This window comes from Corvus cornix, chromosome 11, assembly GCF_000738735.6.
Source record: "Corvus cornix cornix isolate S_Up_H32 chromosome 11, ASM73873v5, whole genome shotgun sequence".
NCBI lineage: Eukaryota > Metazoa > Chordata > Aves > Passeriformes > Corvidae > Corvus > Corvus cornix.
Genome location: NC_046341.1, coordinates 1890514 through 1911042, shown reverse-complemented (window position 1 = coordinate 1911042; position 20529 = coordinate 1890514). Strand labels below are relative to the sequence as shown.

General features: G+C 44.3%; 1 protein-coding gene across 2 annotated transcripts in view; it reads left to right on the top strand.

The window, feature by feature from the left end:
• The window catches only part of LOC104691848 (BTG3 associated nuclear protein), a 114959-nt gene that overhangs the window by 44909 nt on the left and 49521 nt on the right, over positions 1–20529 (top strand). Inside the window, exons 8-11 of one of the 2 annotated variants that reach the window (XM_039558453.1) lie at positions 5219–5386; positions 12648–12778; positions 14810–14872; positions 16745–16789. In XM_039558453.1, coding sequence (XP_039414387.1) covers positions 5219–5386; positions 12648–12778; positions 14810–14872; positions 16745–16789 — 407 coding nt within the window. Of the gene's footprint in view, positions 1–5218; positions 5387–12647; positions 12779–14800; positions 14873–16744; positions 16790–20529 lie in introns of both variants that reach the window. The other variant, XM_039558452.1, reaches the window with a different exon arrangement.

Genomic DNA, 20529 nt, shown 5'->3' with positions numbered 1-20529 from the left:
GCCATCCCTGAGTTTTCCATGAGCCCTCCCCTCCTGCATCCCAAACCCGAAACATCCCGAATTTCCAAGGGGGAAGTGCCTCCCAGCTGTGGAGATCATCCCCCCCAGCTGTGACACGAGTAAACAATTCCTGTTTTCCAATGATTTCAATATGGGCAGGGCAAGCCCTGGATGAGGTTTGGAGAATCAAAGCCTGAAGGCTCAAGGAGGAATTCCAGAGGTGCTTCAGTTTTTCCTCTGCTCCCCCAGTGTTCAGAGCAGCAGATTTTGCTGTCATGTGCTCTTGGTTTAATCAAAACGACTCCAAATGTATGACCCTGCTGAGAAAAAATGAATTTTGGGAGCCAAAACCCCCAAAAACCAGCCCCTTCTCCTCTCCAAGCAGGCAGGAGCTGAAGCCTTTGTTTCTGGTGGTATCCATCATATTCCTGTCAATTTAAAAGGATTCTGTCCATCACATTTAAATGATTAATTCACCATCCTGTTGCTTTTCTTTAGATTTTAAAAGTTAGAGGGAATTGGAAAATGAAGGAGCAGTGACCCAAATCTGCTTGGATTCTGTATTTAATATAAATAAATCTTTATTTTATACACGTGGCTGTCGGATTCTGTGCTGCACTTTCCCAAATCTTTCCAAATGCACCAAAACCAGCAGGAATTTCTGGGCCACCTCAGCCTAACTCTGCCAAGTCCATGAAAATACTGATTTACCTTTTAATTTTCTAAGGAAATCTGGGATTTGTGGAGACTGGGAAGCAGCACAAACTCGGAGTGTGCACATGGAACTCCTGACGTGGAGTTTGTTTTTTGGGAGCTGGTTCTGAGTGCGGGATCAGGATGGATATTTCATGTCTGGTTTTGATCTCACAGATGTCTTCTCCTCCTCCTCAATTTGTTCTTAATTGGATTTCTTTACAGTTTCATGTTTTGTGGGGATTGTTTTGTCTGCTCCCTGACTTCTGACCTTTAAGAAAGAGAGGATTACTTCCTCAGGGACGTTGTTTTCCTGGGATTTCCTTAGTTTATAATTAATCCTGGTTTTTAGAAAACCCCAACCCTTTCTCTCCTTATTTTTTACATCAGATCCTCCAAAAATTTGGGAGTGTTGAATCATTTCCGACACAATCTCTGTGTTTGCACCAAACCAAATCTTTTTTTTTCCTTTGCATTTCCAAGGTTTTTTATTTCCTTTAACAACCACTGAAAGATTTATTTCAGAACTGGTTGTGTTGCTTTTTTAATTTTAATTGAACTCCCCCAAATCTCTCCCTGTTTCTCTCATCCAGGCAGTGGAAGGCACTGCTCAGCATGCTGCACCTGTTGGCTTTTAAAGCTGACTTGAATTTCCCTGATTTTTTTCCTTCTTCCTGAGCTTTTCCTTGCTAAGATTGGAATGTTGATCCTTGATTTCCCCCTTTTCTCCCCCTGTGTCTCCCTGAATTCTCTTTGCAGCCCTTTTTGTCTCTCAAGCTGCAGCCAGGATCTCTCTGGTCTGTAGAAATCACCCAAACTCCTGCCATTTATTAAATCACTGAATTATTTTTAAGTCTCTGGTGTGTTTTTCACGGAAAGCTTTGTTTAGGAAATGAGGCTCTTCCCCCAAAAAAGCAAATTTGGGGCCTTTAGTGTTTAAAAACAAGGACGCTTTTTTTTTTTTTAAGAGACACCATCGATGAAAAGATCCCTAAAAACACACTCAGCCAGTCTTAAATCATCTAAATCTTGTGCTTTTATTCTTCTTTTATCTTCCAAAATACTGTCTTTTTGTCCAAGTGCTGATTTCTATTCCTGACTGGATTTTTTATGTGTTGTTCTGGGGCTCGTGGACGCTCTGCGCTGTAAAATGTCCATATTTGATGCTGCTTTGGAGAGTAAATGGTCCAAAAAAAGTCAAATCCCTTCTCCCTGAAGCATTCCTGTCTTTTCTCCTATGGCCTTCCCTAAGTGAAAGGTCTCATTTCCAATATCCTGCTTTTCTGAGCGTGTTTGGTGTCTGACATGCTGGGAATGAGGCAGCTGGGAGCTCTCCTGCCTGGAATCGTGTGTGGACAGGGAACAGAGTCAGCACGCTCCACTTCTCTGCTATTGTGTGCACATGTTTGGGGGATTTCTCTCTCTGCTGCAGGTAAATCATCTTTTTAATGGCACTGGGAACTTTTTATCTGCTTGAAAACTCCTCCACTGCCGTTAGGCTGAGATTTTTCCTGGTAGGAAATGTCTTGCTGAGGAGCTGGTTGTGAAACAACATTTTAGCTTGTGATAGCAGCTGCAGTGATTTTACACCTGAAGTTAATTTCACTTTTCTATCAATTATCTTTGTGCTTTAGGGTTAATTTTTCAGGCCTGATTTGCACGTGGCTGGGTCTGCAGTTGTGGTAAAAAGCAGTTTGACACCTCTGACAGCAACTGGGAATTTCATGAATTAAGGGAAAGAAATGAGGATGCCTGGTTTGGTAAATCTGTGCCTGATGTTTTAGGGCTCTGCAGCCAAAATCTTCCTGTCTGCCCCTGCCCTGGTTAGGTTGTTGTCTGTTTTCCATGGTTTCCTCTGGAGCTGTGTTCTCTCCATGGAGGTGTCTCTGCCAGCATCTTCTGGCCATTCCTTATCACACTGATTAAATGATCAGTTGGATCAGGAGGGAGAATCGTGGAATGGTTTGGGATGCAGGGATTGAAAATTTATCCAATCCCAGTCTCTGCCACAGGCAGGGACACCTTCCACTATCCCAGGTTATTCCAACCCAGCCTTGGGCACTGCCAGGGATCCAGGGGCAGCCACAGCTGCTCTGGGCACCCTGTGCCAGGGCCTGCCCACCCTCCCAGGGAAGGATTCCTTCCCAATATCCCATCCATCCCTGCCCTCGGGCAGTTTGCAGAGGGTTTTTTCCTGCCTTCCCTCAATAAAGCACTTTTGGGGATGTTCTGTGTCCCACTCTGGTGCTCGGCCTGTTCCTCACACTGCACCTGAGCCTCCTGTCCTGAATAATCGATATCGCTTTGATTTCTCTTTGAATCAAGCAGCATCCTGGAATATCCCATGGATTACACTGGAATAGTTAAAATTCCCAGCCAGGCAGCTTTTCCCTGGGATTTTCCCTGCCTGCAGTCCAGCCCCTGACCAGGGCAGCACACACCACGAAAGCCATGAAAATGCAGTTAGGAGTGAAATTCGGGCTTTTTTCTCCAAAGGCCCCCTCAGAGCCCGTGCTGGTGTTTTCTGAGGGACTCCCAGGTGCCTGTGTAGCTCCTGAGGGTGGGGCAGGAGCTCAAACACAGCTCTGCAAACACTGCTGGGCATTTCCTCCTCTGGGAACGCACCCTGGGAGAGGCTGAGGCTGAGCAGGGTGGGCTCAGGGGTGAAATGCTGGCACCTGTGGAAAGGAAACTCCTGCACGGCAGCACATGGGAATTTCAGCCCATTTCCCTCCTTCCCCATTTTGGAGACACCACACAGGGTTGTAAAGTTCTCTGAGTTCTTGCTGTCGCTTAAAAGTGAGAAGTCTTGAGGTTTTTAAAGCACTTTTGGATTAGATTTTTGGGTTCCAGTGCCTTCCTCCTGTGCGCTCTCTCCTTTATTTCAAATTGCTCTGAAAGCATTGAAAAAATTAATTTTATTTTAAAAAAGGATGCCACAAGAGATCCAGTTCTCCACTTGGCTCTGTTAAAGCCTGCAAATTTCAGACTTTCAGGACTCTGGGCTCATTTGTAATTTAGAGGAAACTACAGAGCTTTTAGGTTGTGCAAACCTGGAATTTTGTGGCTCCAGGCTTGAAACCATTTGTCTTGCAGGAGCAGCCCATATCCTGTTCTTTAGATTCTGTATACAACAGCTTAAGCAAGTCCTTCACAGGATTAGGAGCCCATCTGAGAGTGAGATGGAAAGCCCAGTAAGTGGAAAAGTGGAAAAGATTCTTTTACTTTGCAGGGTAGAGAAAGGAAAATGAGAATTTTAGAGATTCTTTAAGCTTTGTCCTGTAGAGTAAAAGCATCCAAGGCAGCCTTGGCACATTCAGTGCTGCACATCTGAATTTAGAAGTACTGAAGGTTTAGGGACTGTTAAATGTTCAGAGAGTTCTGTTTGGATTTAGGGGGGTTAAACCTCATAGAATCAGAGAATCCTAAGATGGTTTGGGTGGGAAGGACCTTAAAGTTCATTTAATTCCACCCCTGCCATGGGCAGGGACACCTTCCATCATTCCAGGGTGCTCCAACCTGTCCTTGGACATTGCCAGGGGCAGCCACAGCTTCTCTGGGAATCTGTGCCAGGGCCTCCCCACCCTCAAAGGGAACAATTCCTTCCCAATATCCCACCTAACTCATCCCCTGTCAGTTTAAAACCATTCCCCCTTGTCCTGTCCATATAAAAAATCCCTCTCCCTCTTTTTCAGATGGGCAAATCATGGATTTTTCAGGTTTTTTTTTAATTCTGCAGCCATGAGGATTAGGAGGTGTTTGCTCTCAAGTGTTGGTGCCTTAGGAAAATCCAAACCCCTCAGAAGTTCATGATGAAATGGTGAAAGTGTGGAATAATTCAAGGCCCTCAGAGCAGCTGACAGTGCACAACATTCCCAGTTAAATTCCCAGTTTTAAAGCCAGTCCTCGCCGTGTTTATGGAACACTTTGGCAACTTAGCACCGAGGGCTGCAAAGGGCATCCTGTGGCTCTTAAAGTGCCTCAGTTCTGGGAGTGACTTTGCAGAGGATCCTCATTTTGTGTTGTGTTTTTACTGGATTCGGGTCAATTTTGAACTGAGCTTTAAAAGAGTTGATGTTTTTTCCCTTTATAGGGCATTTTATGCAGTTTCCTACTTCAATAGGAGGCAGTTTTGTACTCCTACAATCAGACTTGTTGTGGGGCACTATCAGTGAGAAATAATCCTTCACCCAGCTTTGGCTCTGGAGTGCTGGATCCTCCTGTTGCTTTGGCACAGCTTGGCTGTAACAGCGCAGCTTCCACGGATCCCAGTGCAGGTGATAAAATTCCATGGACTGCTGGCATTTTTTACATCCAGAATTGTGCAGATGAATGATTACTGAGTTTTAGGAGTAAATTTTGTTGAATTCACATCACTTCACAGCTTTGGGGGGGTCTTTGCACAGGCACAGAGCCTGCTCAGAGCTGCTGGTGACCTCGTGTGTGGGACTGGCTGTATCCTGTCCATGTTTTCTGGAAAATCCAGGTCTGTGCTGATTTTTATCCCTTTTTTCCATAATTCCAGGCCACCTGTTTTACAAATTTGGCATCACAGAGTCGGACTGGTACCGCATCAAGCAGAGCATCGACTCCAAGTGCAGGACAGCCTGGAGGAGGAAGCAGCGAGGGCAGAGCCTGGCTGTGAAAAGCTTCTCCAGGAGAACACCTTCATCCTCCTCCTACAGTGGCTCAGGTAAAAACCAAACCTTTCCCCCCAAACAATGAATCCCAGTTGGTTTCCAGGGGGCCTGAATGCTAATTTGGATGCCTGCCTTTGCTGAGGTGCTGAGAATGGGGAATCCTGGAATGGTTTGGGTGGGAAGGGGCCTCAAAGCTCATCCAGTGGGCAGGGACAGCTCCCACTATCCCAGGTTATTCCAGCCTGGCCTTGGACACTGCCAGGGATCCAGGGGCAGCCACAGCTTCTCTGAGCACCCTGTGCCAGGGCCTCAGCACCCTCCCAGCCAAGAATTCCATCCCAGCATCCCCCCAAACCCTACTTTCTGTTCACCCCCATGGAACCAGCTCCTGCAGCTTTCTTTGTATTTTTACAAATACGCTCGGTTCTTTGAGTAGAAATTCCAAATATCCCTGAAATTGTTGTTCCTAAGAGGAATCAAGTGACTAAATCCTTCCCAGTGTGTTCACACCATTCAGTGGGACGTGCTAAATGCTGTTCCTGAAGTGTTTTCCTCTGCAGACGTGAAATGTGCTGTAGGTGATTCCATATTTCCATCTAGGTATGGAGGCCTGAATAATAACAACAACTGAAAAACCCTGACCTCAGGAGTGTTCTCTGAGGACATTTCTGGCTCATGCTTTTAATATAAAGCAGTGTTCTGGGACATTTGTACATTATATATTAAAACCAGGGCTTTGGAAGGCAGCCCAAAGAAAAGGAAGTCAGTTTATTTGCCTGCATAAAATTTTTGGTTGCATGTTAACACTAACCACTGTAGCTCATGCAAAGAATGACAAAATCTGCTTTCAATGGAAAATTTTATGTGCTGGAACAGGGAATCGCATCCAAAATTCTCGAATTAAAACAACTAATCAATGTAATGATAACCATAAGCCCTCTATGTTGATGGGCTTTTTACTTTCGGTCTTTTAGCAATCAGTATTTCAGGATAAGAAGGCAGCAGTAAGTGGATGTTACAGCCTGTGCTCATTAGCCTGTACTCCTCGAGTGGTGTTGAGATTTATTATTCAAATTATTCAGCTTTAATCTGTTTTGGAGGTTGGGAGACACCTGTGTAGAGATGTAAAACCCAGAGTCAGTGGGTTCCTGTCTCCTGCAGGCTGTAGGATCATAAGTTTGGGTGGGTTTCTTGTGGTTAAGCTGAGATTTTTCCCCTCAGTTCCACTTTTGGATCAGATTTTGGGTTCCAGTGTTTTCCTCCTGTGTGTTCTCTCCTTTATTTCGAATTGTTCCTATAAAAAAAATTAAAGCATTGAAAAAAAAATCAATTTTATTTTAAAAAATGATGCCACAAGCGATCCAGTTCTCCACTTGGCTCTGTCAGAGCCTGCAAATTTCAGGGTTTCAGGACTCTGGGCTCATTTGTAATTTAGAGGAAACTACAGAGCTTCAGATTTTCCCCATTTTCCCCCTCAGTTCCACTAAACTGATTTGTGAGTAAAATGTTCCCTGGGCACAGAGACTCCTGAATTCCCTCCTGAGGAGCCTGGGCTGTGCAAGGTGTCCCTGCCCATGGCATGGGATGAGCTTTAATTCCTTGCCAGCCCAAACCATCCCAAACCTTTGGGATTTCAGCAGTGCTGTGGGAGCAGGGAGGGACAGACACTCAGGGGATTCTGCAGGAGCCACCTTGGAATTTTGGGGGGTGTCCAGGCTGCCTCATTTAACCAGAGTGGAGCTGGCTGCCCCTGCTCCATCAATGCCAGGATTTCCCAGGAGTTTTTATGGCACCTGCTCATCCCAGCCATCCCATGGTAGCAGGGAGGTGGCTGCCTGTCCCTGTGGAGGTGGCTTTGTCCCAGCTCAGCCGAGGCACCTTGGCCTGTCCCTGGCAGGGCTGTCTGGGCTGTGCAGCAGGAGCAGAGTCCAGGCAGGAATATTAAAAGCTGCCTTTGGTAATGTCCTGGGAACTGTTCCCGTGGATCCAGAGGCCGTTGTTAATTCTCTTTAAAATATTGCTCTTACTCAGAGTGGCTTTGGCACCGTTTTTTGGGAGGCTGGAAAGGTGGGGGAGGAATTCAGTGCTGTGAAAAACACAGACTTTATAAAATCTGAGCACTCTGCAGAGTCAGGGGCGCTTTGAGAAGCTCCTTTTCATCCCCAAACCCACCAGGAGTGGGATTTCACCTGGAGAGAGAGGAGGGGGGATGAGGAGAAACAGGAGAGCAGGTTGGGAGGCTGCATGAGTATTTAGGGAAAAGAAAGAGAAGGAAAATGTGGATTCCCACAGTTTTAACTGCGGCCTGCCAGGGCTGTAATTCCACCTCCATGCTCAGGTAACTTCACAAACCGCTCAGACTCTGCCTCTGTGGTTGGACATCCCTGGAAGCCCTCGGTGGAATTACAGCATCACCATCCCCAGGCATCTGTTGCTGATTATCCTGTGCAGCAGAGGAGCAGAATTCCTGCTGCCAGCTCGCCGTGGCACTGCCCAGCTCTGCAGGGAAGCAGCTCTGCGTGGCCGAGCTGTGGCAGCAGGGCTGTCCCACGGGGCGTTGGGCAGGGTGACACCAGCTGGGTTTTAGGGCAGGTTCAGGGGGCAATTTAAGGTGAGCCTGGAAATTCAGCTGCTTGAGAAGCTGCCTTTGCCACTGTCCCAGCTCCCAGTTCAGATTCCAGGTGCTCCTGGGCCGTGGTCGCTGCTGTCTGCAGCAGAAAACCTGGATCAGGTTTTCCTGGGAAGGATGTGGGGATACAGCACTGGAGTTTCTTCCATAACATTCTCTGAGCTGGTCCCAGCTGCTCTGACTTTGGCTCTCCTCAGGCTCCTATTCCAAGAATCATGGAATCCCAGATTGGTTTGGGTGGGAAGGACCTTAAAGCTCATCCCATTCCAGGGATGCCTTCCACCATCCCAGTGTCCTCCAAGCCCCATCCAACCTGGAACACTTCCTGAGATATTCCCAAATCCTGGTCACTGCAGTGTTGGAAACCCTTCCCTATCAATGGGAGGACTGGGATTTCAGAGCTGGTTTTAGAAGCAATTAATTTACCTAATTAAAAAAGATATAAATATGGCAGCCTGAAATCACTCAGCCGTGCCCTGACTTTGGTTTCCCTGGCTCTGAGGAATTTTGAGGATGACTGAACCCAGTAACATGTTGTCACCATCCCTGGAGACATCAAAATCCACCTGGATGCAGCCCAAAAGCATCACTTCTGGTTGCCCATGGTTTGAGGAAGGACATTGGATTAGGATAAAATAATCTCCAGAGGCCACTTCCAACCTCATTTATTTGGGATTTTTAATTTTTTTATGAATTATTGCCCACAGCGTAAATAATTCGGAATTATTTGCATCACAGCAGGATTGTTGTTCAAATTCACTCCTCTGCACTTGTTGGAAATGTCAAAGCTTTGAGGCTTTTCCTGCTTGTTGGGATTAACAGTTCCTGGAGCACATGGCTTTGATTGGAGTGTGGTTAAAAGTGACAACAGATTCCCTCTGCTCGTTTTATCACGTGGAAAAATTAACTCTGGAAGTGACAGCAGAGCAGGAGGCTGAGCCCACAGACCGTCCAAGGCTTTGGGCTTGGAATTTGGTGTTCAAGGGGGATCAGCCTGCAGGGAAAATCATGTCTGGGGAGCCTGGTGGGAAAACACAATGGATTTTCTTTATCCTTCACCCCCAGAGATATTAATTAAGATTTTTCTATATTTAATTGACTGTTAAATCTAGGCAGAAGTTGGTTTTCCTGATTTTCCCTGGCTCTTTGCTTGAATCCATTGCCTTTTGTTTGGAAAGGATGTGTTGATTGCCATGGTTTGCTCTGCTCTTGGAGCCAACATTTCCATACCTAAGGTGTGTTTTTCTCATGTTTTTTCCCAACCAGAGACACCCACATGGCTGCCATGAAAATTTCACTGGATATTCCTTTGGAAAGGGTTGGAGTCTGTGCAGGGAAGGCCGTAGGAAATGAGGGGTCTGGGAGGAGGATTAATTGAAAAGTGCCTTCTTCCTTCCTTTTCGTTTCTCTTCAGATTGTTCAAGCTGTTATCACCATTTTCCATATTGGAATTTCTAATTAGTTCCCTGACTCTGGGATTTTTGTGTGGGTTTAGGCCTGTGCTGAGGTGTCACATTAAAAATGGGATGTACAGCCAAATCCTCAGAGCTGTTCCACACAGCTGGGGGCTGAGGCAGAGGCAGGTGATGGTTTGCAGCTCACAGGTTTATTTCCATTGTCCTGGAATGTTTTTCCTGCTTTTTTGGGTTCGAGGATGGTTAATCCATCCATTAACCTTCCCTTGCTGGGACTATACCAAGGAGATGCATCCCTGGTTGTGAGAGAGGTGTGAGGGTGGAGCTCTGGGTGCCAGGAAAATGATTTTGAATTCCAGAATTCCTAAGCATGAATCCCTCCTGCTGTGGAATCTGTCCCTTCTCCCGGGGAACAAGCGACAGGATGAGAGCAAATGTCCTTAAAGTTGCACCAGGGGAAGCTTGGGTTGGATATCAAGAAAAATTCCTTCTTGGAAGGGGTTGTCCAGCATTGGAATGGGCTGCCCGGGCCAGGGGTGGAGTCTCCATCCCTGGAAGTGTCCAAAAATCCCATGGATGTGGCACTAGGGGATGTGGTCGGTGGTGACCTTGGTGGTGGAGTTGGACTTGATGATCTTAAAGGTCTTTTCCACCCTTAACCATTCCATGATTCTGTGAAAATGAAAATGCTCAACTGATAAATAGGCAGCGGAGTAGGGACAGATTAGAAAATGCCAAAGGTTTTGCCTTAAAAAGTGATTTTAACGGAGAGTTGAAGCCACCTATCCTTGAAGGCTCTTTGGGAATGCCATGGATAACGTGGCACTGCACGGGCTGTTGGGTTCGTGTCCAACTTGGAAAATTTCTGAGCAGGAGTTCAGCTGTGGCTCCTCCTGCCAGGGATTCTCCAAGACTCCAGACTGGAAATGTGAGGCTCGATGGTTTCCAGGGATTTATCACTGCTGACAGCTCCTCTCCCCAAGCTGTGTGTGCTCCTCATGGTTGTGTTTGTTTGTAGTGGGGAATGTTTATAAAGATGGATAAATACTCCCTTTGTCTGCTTGGAGATGAAGAGAAAAACAAGACTCATAAAGGATGTGTTGTTTTTAGATGTGGCTGAATCCTCTCTCTTCTTCCTTCCTAAGAAGAAAAAAAACCTACAGAAATTTCCAGAAAATAAAGAAAAAACCCAATTTTGGTTGTTGCAGTGAAGCCAAAATTAAATCAATTTATAGGTTACCACAGGAGAGGTCCATATTATTCCATCCAGGCTGTGGCTCCTCTTGCACCTCCAAAAAGCACAATAATTTCTGTCCTCTGAAGCCAAAAATGACTTAAAAATCAAGACTTTGGGGCCTTACAGTTAAAAACGTATTTCAATATGTGCATATCATAAACCCATATAAATATATATTTACCTGCTGCGGGTTTTATTTCTTTGATGATCTTTTATTGCATAACTTAATCAGAAAATAAATATTATAAATGAAGGATTCGGTATTTGCACACTGTGGTTTGACTGAGGGCGAGTTGTAACTCAGCTCAGTTGACTTCCATAGGGAGAGACTGGGAAATAAGATGGAAAGATCAAATCCTGAGGGAATTTGTCCCTTAAAATCCTGGGGGAATTTGTCCCTTGGAATCCTGAGGGAATTTGTCCCTTAAAATCCTGAGGGAATTTGTCCCTTAAAATCCTGAGGGAATCCTATTGGGAGCCCTGAACTAGCAGATGAGTAGCAGTGGATTTTCTCAGTCATCCCAACAAAATGCTGTTTGTAAATTAAAAAATAGAGAAATTAATTGCATCAAATATTAGGAATAAAGTAATGGAAATGGGAGAGAAAGTGAAAGACAGAGACTCAGGTAAGGATTTTTTTGGGATAGCCATTCCTTCCAGCGACCATGACAAAGCCACTGGTATCCCAATTGGAAAAAATCCCAGTTTTATTTGGTTGATGGGGCAATTTTTATACAAGGTTCAGCACTTTTCAGCCAGTTGGGATTTCTCAATGCCACCTGGAATTCTGTGCATTAAATTCAGTGCAGGAAAAGCTGGAATTGCACAGGGAGCAAGCAAGGCTGCATTTAAGGAATTACAAACAGTGCAGTTACCTGCTCAGATGTGAGGGATTAAAGGTGTGAGTCCAACAGGCAGCAAAATCATGGATTTGTTGTGTTTCCCTCAGTTCCTGTGGAAGTTTGTGCCTGGAATTCTGTGTTCCAGCTTGTTAAGAGAACCAGAGCTGCCTGAATTGTTAAACAAGTCAACTTTTCAACAAATAAATAAATATTAACTTGGTGGTTTGGAGTTCCCAGTTCCCATGCTCAGACCTAAACCTCAAAATTATCTCCTTGCCCAAACATTTGCAGAGAGGAGGAAAAAAAAAACCCCTTAAATGGCTGATTTTATTAAAGAACATTCCCATTAAAATATTTGAGTGGATTAAAACTCATTCCTGCAGAACTAACAGTGTGTTTTCAGAATAAATCTTGGAGTATTAAGTAGAGATATTAAAAAATAATGATTTCTGTCCTTTTTACTTGCCTTTTGCCTCTTTGGTTTAGAAGAATCCTTTCCCTGCGGCTGGAAAACCTCAAAATGGATCTGTGATGTGTCCAATGCAAGTTTTTACCCTCTGGAAATCCCACTGAGGATTTCCTGGTGGTTTTTGTCCCTGTTACATGAAGATAACTCTCATTTTTTTAATGTTTAACATTCCCTTTTATGGGGCATTTCCACTCTGCAGTGGGAGGTGTGTTTAAAATCAATAAGTCAAGAAATCCACCTGTCATTTTGAGGTTTAAAAATACAATTCCAGACGTCATGTGTGTCAATATGAATTATAGGGGATGGATCTTGGAAAACAATTGGGATTTTCCCTTAATTTATCTGATAATTTCATTTGTCAGGATAGGCAGGGTGGGTTTTTAAAGGTGTCCTTGGGGTGGTGGTGGCAGAAATTGTTCTCAGCCTCTCGGGTGAACAAAAAACCATTGAATTCCTTAGGAAACCTCTGTGGTTTTGTTCTGATGTGACTTCTACAGCTGCAGAACCTGTGATTTAGATGCAAAAAGGGCTTTTTTTAAACAGGACCTGTCCCAGCCTTTGGAATTCTGTGGGATTTGAAGCAAATATCCACTATGCACAGGGATATTAATGGATAAATCCACTGACCTGCATCCACTGACTGCATTTGTTTCCCATGGGTTTTAGGAACAGTTTGGGATATGCACAGAAAATACAGCTGGATTTTGGTCTCTTTTTTCCAGAGGGATCCCAGAGCTCGGTGTCAGCTTCCAGTGAGATGCAGCAGAACCAGCCCCAGGCCCTGCACTATGCCCTGGCCAACGCTCAGCAGGTCCAGATCCACCAGATTGGAGAGGATGGACAAGTCCAAGTAGTATGTCCTCAACTTTTCCTAAATTTCTCCCTCCCAATCAGCCACAACTTTGCTTCAGCTGCAGTGTAATGTTTGATTTTTAAATCAGAACCTGCCATCACTTCAGGTTTCCAGAAAATAAACACTGGAGGCTTATGGGAAAAAACCCAAATTCGAGTTATTTGAAAAAAAATTCCATGCAGGATTTCCTCACACAATCAGTGCAAATTAATGCACTTTGATTATTATGTAGAGAATTATCAATCTTCTCCTGGCTGTGTTTACTCACTATATGATTTACACTCCGAGGGAGTTCTGGGGTGACTTCTACAGCAAAATCACATTTATTTATTTGTTTTTCTGTAAAACTGCATTCTCAGGCACTTTTGAACATCTGGGAGCTGAGTCCTTCCCATGTGTGTTCGTTTAGCTCCGTGTCTATCAGTGAAAGTTCTAAATATTGACATTTTTTAAGCCTGACACTCCCACCACAACTCAGGCCTGATGATTTTTATGTGTGGCTTTGGTGTACCCTGAAAAAAACACCTTCACTTTAATTCTTGTGTCCCACAGGGCACTACAAGGATTGTTTGAAATTCAAATTATTTTTAAAAGGTGTCCTCAGTGAAATAATTCCCATTCTGCAGGAACTGGGTGGAAATCTTCCTTTTCCACTTGGCTTTTGCCATAACTTTTCAATATTACCCTGGGAATTTCTTTGTCTTTTGAATTCCATGTAGATTTTAAAAGTGTATTTTCTTCTGGATCTGTGGGTGAGATGTAATTGATGGCTGGAAAGTATTTCCAAGTCTTGAAAGACAAGATAGAAAGGAAAATTATAAGACATATATGACTTTAATAGAACAAATGGTTTGTTTATAGATGGAAGTGATAAAATTTTGCCTCATTAAAAGATCTGGACACACTAATTATCCTTCAAATCGTGGACTCCAGGGAAAAAACCCACTAGAAATGGATCTTCTAAACATTCCATCTTTTTCCTGGGAGCCCTGAGAGTTTGGTGTGAAGAAGGCAAAGTGATTTCAATCTCCCCCTGGGCTGGGCAGTGCTATAATTTTCTATCCAGCCCCTATTGTCAGAGGGACACTTTCAGTGTGGTTTTTCTCCCTATAAATAGCCAGTTTCCTTCCAGAGGAAATGAAACTGTTGGAAATAGAGGGATCAGTGTGTCTTTGAAAATCACAGGCAATTGTTCTTGTGTTATAAAATCAGAGGGGCCTTTGACAGAATTCCAAATGATTATCTTTAATCTCATGCAGGCATATTAAAATGAACACAAAGCTTTATAAAACCTCGAGGAGGTTATTTAGAATCCAATCTCCCCTCAGGTAAATCACAGTGGCTGGGCTGGGCAGGATGCACAAGGAATTCCAGCCACTCTTCTCCATGCTGGGAACAAATGGACCAGGCTGGAGTGGTGGCAATGGGCAGCAATACCAAATATTACAGGATTGAAACCATCAGGGCAGATTATCACCAAAATAAATCAGGGGAATAGTTCAAATTAATGATTTCCTGCCAAATGCCAGCAGCTGAGAGCCCTTGGCGTGGTCTGTGCTCCACCAGAGCTGTGTGAATGAGCAAAAATAGGTGGATAATGAGATACCTTTGGAAATCTCCCTCTGGGTGGTATTAGTGTCGCTGTGTCTGTTTTAAAACTGAGTTTTCCAGGTCTTTGAATTGAATTAAAGTTTCAGTCTACAAAGAGAGTCAGCCCTGGGCTTTGTGTATCAGTCAAAAAGGCAATAGAAAATTGCACTTCTTCAAAGTTATTTATTATTACCGTGCCTGTTTTCCTTCCCCTTAAGTGGAAATGAACCATTCTTTGCTCCAAGTCCCTCTGCTTTTATTTCCATCCAAAGCTGGGGCAGTACAGGTGCACTTTGCTTTTTAAAGCTCCCTTCAATGGTTTCCTTGCACATTTTGCTTCTCTCCATGAAACTCTGCTGACTCCAAGGCAGGAGCTGCTTCCTCGAGTCGTGATTTTCCTCTGATGCTCCTTGGTGTTTTCTTTTGTTGTGGATCCCACAGGGCCATCTCCACATAGCCCAGGTGCCCCAGGGAGAGCAGGTCCAGATCACGCAGGACAGCGAGGTGAGCAAAGCCTGGGGGGTCTCATTGTGGAACTGGACCCCTGAGAGCTGAGTGAAAATGAGAAAATGTGCTGGAACCAGGATAAAACGTGGTTTAGAACCTGCTACTTCTGTCTCTGGGGTTTTTTGGGGGGTTCTTTGTTAATATTATTATTTTTTATTTCTTTTATTTTTAGCATTTTGATTTCTTTTTCTCTCCCTCACCAGCCAAGACATCTCAGTGTGTGTTAATTGTTCCATAAGGCTGATGATCTTTGGAAATTTAGTACTTACAGAGTACAATAGGAAACCAGTTCAGGTGCTTGCACTGCCTTGAAAATGGAATTATTCTATTTATGTTGATGAACTAAACGTGGTCAGAACTCTCAGGGCCTTTAATGGTTGAACAGGAGTTGGAGAAACCTTCAGCCACCATCTAATAAAGAAATATTCCAGAAGGGATTTACCCTTCATTCCTGACCAACTCAGCTGGCACTGCAGTATTTGCACTTCTTAATTTTTTTCCAGAAAAATAGTTCAGTGGAATTGGATGGATAAATGGATATGGATAAATGGAAATGGATAAATTCAATCCTAAACCCTCCAATTTTGACTCAGGCAAACCAGTTCCCAAATCTAGGTGGATTTCCCTGTGTATTTGCTGCAGCTGTTGGTTATTGAGGAATATATGGATGCTCCCGACTGCTAAAACTGCTCTTGGATTTCTTGTGCACTTTGTTTAAATGAAGAAGGAATAGAAAAATCAGGTTTAACATTAATACAGGCAACAATTTGCATCTGTCCCATTTCCCTGTCAAGGTTTTTCCCTCTCTGGGAAGTGGATCTGCCTGGGTTAGTTTAATCCCTGTCCAAAGAACCCAAATCACAGCTCATAAAACCACTTTGTGAAGGAATATTGTTAACACAGGCAGCTACTGGAGAATAAATATTATCATAAAAATTCTATAAATATTATAGTTAAAGGCTTGTCCTTTGAAGGGCCTGTCAGGCCTTGAGAGAAAGAAGAAAGGATTAAAATAACCTGGCTCTAATGTGTGGGGCTGCCATAAAACTGGGGGAGTTTTTGGGTAAAGAACCACTTTAAAAACTGATGATTCAGCCGAGATTGTTGGAATGGCTCCTGAGGTTCCAGCACACCCTGGATCCTTTGGCTCTTCTTGTCTGTGGGACTTTCAAGGGCTGTGTTTGTCCCTGACAGATGAAAACATCTGGTTTTAAATTGATGACAATGTACACAAGTGAGAGAGGAGCTGCCAGCAGGAGAAACTGCACAAAAATTGGGATTTTGTCCTCCAAAATGTGCTGTTTCACTGCAAGGCTCTGCTTGGGCAGCTGCCTTCCCTTAATCCAAGTGTACTTTTGGAAAGACATCTGTGAGCATGTGAATGAAAACTTCATGTCATAAAGATTTCCTCATTGGACTTTGTAGCTTAAAATACTTTATTGAGAATGTTTGGGGGGGTTTTTTGTAATAGATGCAATCCCTGTAATAGAACTGTGCTGGTTTTCAGTATGGAATGAGGATAAAATAAAAAGCAAATACTAAACAGCTCTGCAACCCTGTAAAAGTGTTACATTGCTAATTCTGGGTTAGGAAGGGTTGGATTTCAATTTGCAGGTTTATATAGAGAAGGAAAACCAAAAGCTTTACCTCAGAAAAATTTTGCATAAAAATACATTCTCCAGTAACATCCAAAAGCAAAACGTGCTGGGTGTGAGACTTCCTTGCTTTTGAGGCTGGTTGGAGCTTGGCTGCCTAAAGAACCTTCAGCAGAACCCCCTAAATTCATGGATTTCCTTCATATTGAAACAGATTTTTTGCAGCTTTTGAAACCCCAGACTTGTGCTGATTGTCCATTCTCTCCTTTTCCAGGGAAACCTGCAGATACACCAAGTCCACGTGGGTCAGGATGGGCAGGTAGGACCAGGACTGAGTTTAAGCAGCGTTTTCCTTGGTCTTTGATGTAGCATTGGGATAACCCCCCATTTTTAGTGCCTGTTTTAAAGAGTCAAACCTGCTCTGGGGCCTTGCTGTTGAAATAAGGAACTTGCAAAATGATAAAACGTGATGGAAACATTTGAAGCACAGAAAGAAAGCATTTGGCCCAGCTTGGTTCATCATTCCTGCAGAATATTTTCTCCCTCTGTTTTCTCCTTCCTTCGGCCTCTTGCCAAAGGAGCTCGACTGATGACAGAGTGTATGGGCTGTTCTTGTCCGCCTCAGCCCCTGGGAGCCCAGCATTTGTTGCTGCCCTTGAAGCAGTTGCTCTTTTTTCCCCCATTTTTTCATTTCTCATGGCATGGCTGTCCTGGGAGAAGCAGATCTTCCCCACCTGCTTTTGTTCTCGTTGCTGAGGAGGTTTTTCTGAGGTGCTCACACAAACGTGAGGTGAGGAAAAGCCGCTTTTCCTTGGGTGAGGAGTCACAAACGTGGAAGTGAGCAGGATTCCCAGGTCAGGTGCAGCAGCACTGCTCATGTTTGATCTCAGATGTGAAACAGAGCACAAAAATCTTCCTGCAAGAAGCCTTCGGGCCAGGCCATTGGAATCAGAGTGTGAGGAATTGTTTGGTTCCTGGTGAATATGAATAATTGGGAGACATCCTGGATTCTGCTCGGGATGGAGGCTCTGCCTTCAGCGGAGTTTGGAGCTCAGAGGAGCCCCCAGCACTCTCAGCTTTGGACCATGCACAGTATTTGGATTTCAACAAGAAAAATAAAGCCCTGGAAGTGTGCTTTGCTCAGGGCTGCATCAGAGGTGCTTTTGCAGAAGGGAATCTTGGACAGGTGATTTTTTGGAGACGTCATTTCGGTATTTATTGGGTTTTTTCCCCCCTCTGTGAAATATTGCTGCCCAAAGAGCACCTCTTTATAGGACTAATATTGGGTGGTTTTATGTCTCTCTGAGTGTGGCACGTAGATTAAGTTGAATTTATTTGTAATTAAAACCTCACAACATTATTTTCCCCTTGAATTATCTACTCCTGTGTAAGTTAGTGTGTCCACGTGTCTGTGCATGCACAGGGCTATGTGAGATGGGGAAGAAAACCATGATTAATTATCTCTTTTGGGATTTCAATCATGTTATCTATCTGTCTGTACTATCACACAGCACACCAGATTTGGGATAATCTTGCTCCTGCCTAAGTGGCTGTTGGCTGTACACACACGTGTGGGAAATCAGTTTAACATCCAGTTTTTGTGGAATTTTTTTTTAACTAGCTGTGCTCTGAGCTGTGCTTTTAAACTTCCCTTTAAAACAAAGGATGAAGTGCTGGGATTTTGCTTTCCTTCACTCACTCAGCTGCATTTTGGTGCAAAAGAACTTCAGTGTCCTGAGCATCCCCAGCCAGGAGCTGCCAGGAACATTCCCAGGAACCCTCAGCTCCTCCAGAAGTATTTGCTGGGAAATGGTTCTTTTTCAGTGGATTAAAAAACAGGAGCAAAGGGATTTAAGGGATTTTTAGCTCTGTTCTGCATTAATTACTGAAAGCTTCGTCAGCAGCTGAAGCACTGGAGGGGTGAGGAGCACTCCCATGATGGGGGGAGCAGAGGGGAGCTCTGGGGCTGCGCTGTGGGGGCTGTGAGCCCCTCAAACTGCCCAGGAGAATGAGTTAAACGAGTTCAACTAAACCCTGCTCGTGGTTTAAGGCTGGGAGCTGTAACTGATCCGTTTTTCTTGGCACTGGGAGCGGGATGAGAGCAGGGAACGTGTCCCGGGATGAGGGGCAGGGAAACACAGAACAAAGCAGCAGCTTCCAGGCAGCTGCTCCAGGAGACTCCTGGAGTTTTCCCACCTGTCCATTATTTTCCAGGCTTTTTCCTGCATGTTTTGAAGCCTAATTCACCCTGCCAAGGGACACAGGAATGTGGATAATCAGGAATAATGTGGGGCTTCTGTGACTGGGTGTTTTCAGCTGAATAATAAATATATCCTCACTAAGGAACTGAATGTGGGCCTGGCTGCTGAGAATTCCCTGTGAAATCCCTGCTGGGCTGCTGTTTGCCACGATTTACTGTGCACAGAGCAGATGTTGGGGTTCCCCTTGCAGGTGAGGTTTGGTGCTGCTGCAGCTTTTCCCTCCCAATCCCAAGTGAAAGGTTCACAAAGCAGGAATTTGGGAATTTCCTGGGACCGAGGCAGAAAACGGCACAAACCTGCCATGAAATGGTAGCAGGGAAATCTCCAAGGTGCCAGAGGTGCTCAGGCACCAAATCCTGGCTTTTCTGCAGACTTTTGCTGGTTGTAACTTTTCCCCCTCCTTGCCTTGTCTGTCCTGGTAGTTGCTCTGAACTCAGATTTTGTTTTTCTGGCATCACTGTCCGTGGAATTAATGAACCCATTCCAAAAGGAGCTCTGTCTACCTCCACATGTGTTCTATTAGCTGGAAGTTTCGGATTTCAGTGCACGTTTAATAAAAACACCAAACTGCAAAAATAATTAAAGCTTCACATTAGCAAAGGCTTGAAACCCTGGAAAAGTGGGAATTGGTTTTTTTGGTCTTTGCATTTTATCCTTAGGAACTACCTGAGGTTTTCACATTTGTCTCCTCTGATTACCTGCCCTGCTTCTTCCCCACCTCCATCCTTTTCTTCCTTGGAGTTTTGATCATCCCAGGAAATGTTCAGTGTGTCCTGTGCCTCAGGGATACACCTGGGATATAAAGAACAGGACAATTCCTTAATTCTGCTTTTTAGCCATTCCACGTTCTACACCCTCACAGGCAGTGTTCCTCCAATTTAGGGATTAATTACAGTGGCACCAGGAAAATGGTCTTTAATTAATTGCCTTGTTCTCAAATGGAAGAGTTGATGTCCTTTAAAATAGGATTGTGTGTGTTCCAGGAGAGCCAGCAATTTGTTCTGCTCCAGGAAGGAAAAATCCGGGATGATTGCAGCATTTAATTCACTGTAGGGGAGTGGGGAAAAGCAGGAGAATCCGGGATAGGTTTGGCAGGAAAAAGCAAAGTGCAAAGAGCTTTTGTAGGATCTGTCTGTGTGTGCACAGGAGATAAATCTGCAGGATTGCTTCTGCCACGTTGTTTTTCAAAAAAAAAGTTGGGATTTTGTGTAATTGTGGACACAAGCATGTCCCAGGTGAGTCTGGAATCAAAGGGATGCTCTGAGACCCCTCTGGAAAGAGGGAAGGGATCCCATTCCCACGCATTTTCCTGCTGTTTGATGAGGTTTTTGCATGGAGCAGGAATTGCATTTTCTTTTCCTGAACTTTTCCTCTGACAACTTCAATAATAAGACTTTAACCAAAACTCAATCTATTATCCCAAAACTCAATCTATTACCCAAAATAAGGCAAGAACCATCTTATGCAAATTTAAATTAGTATATAATGCATTTAATTGGAAAATTCGAGGTTTAAATACACTGAAATCCTTTCTTTCAGTTGCTCAGGCACAGATGAATCCAAGGCTGGAAGTTTTTTCCCCTATCCCTAATCCAGGAGCAGTAGAGGGCAGTAGCATTAAGATGATCCTCGTTTATTTTCTGAAGGAATGAGGAGGGAATTTGGAATAGGAGAAATGAGCTGCTCCTTGTAAAGGATCCTTTGGTGGGGACAGGGATGCTCCCAGTGGAATTTCTGTGCTGCTGGTGCTGCTTTGGGATTCCAAAAGCTTCTCCCTGTTCCAGCACATCTCCTGGAA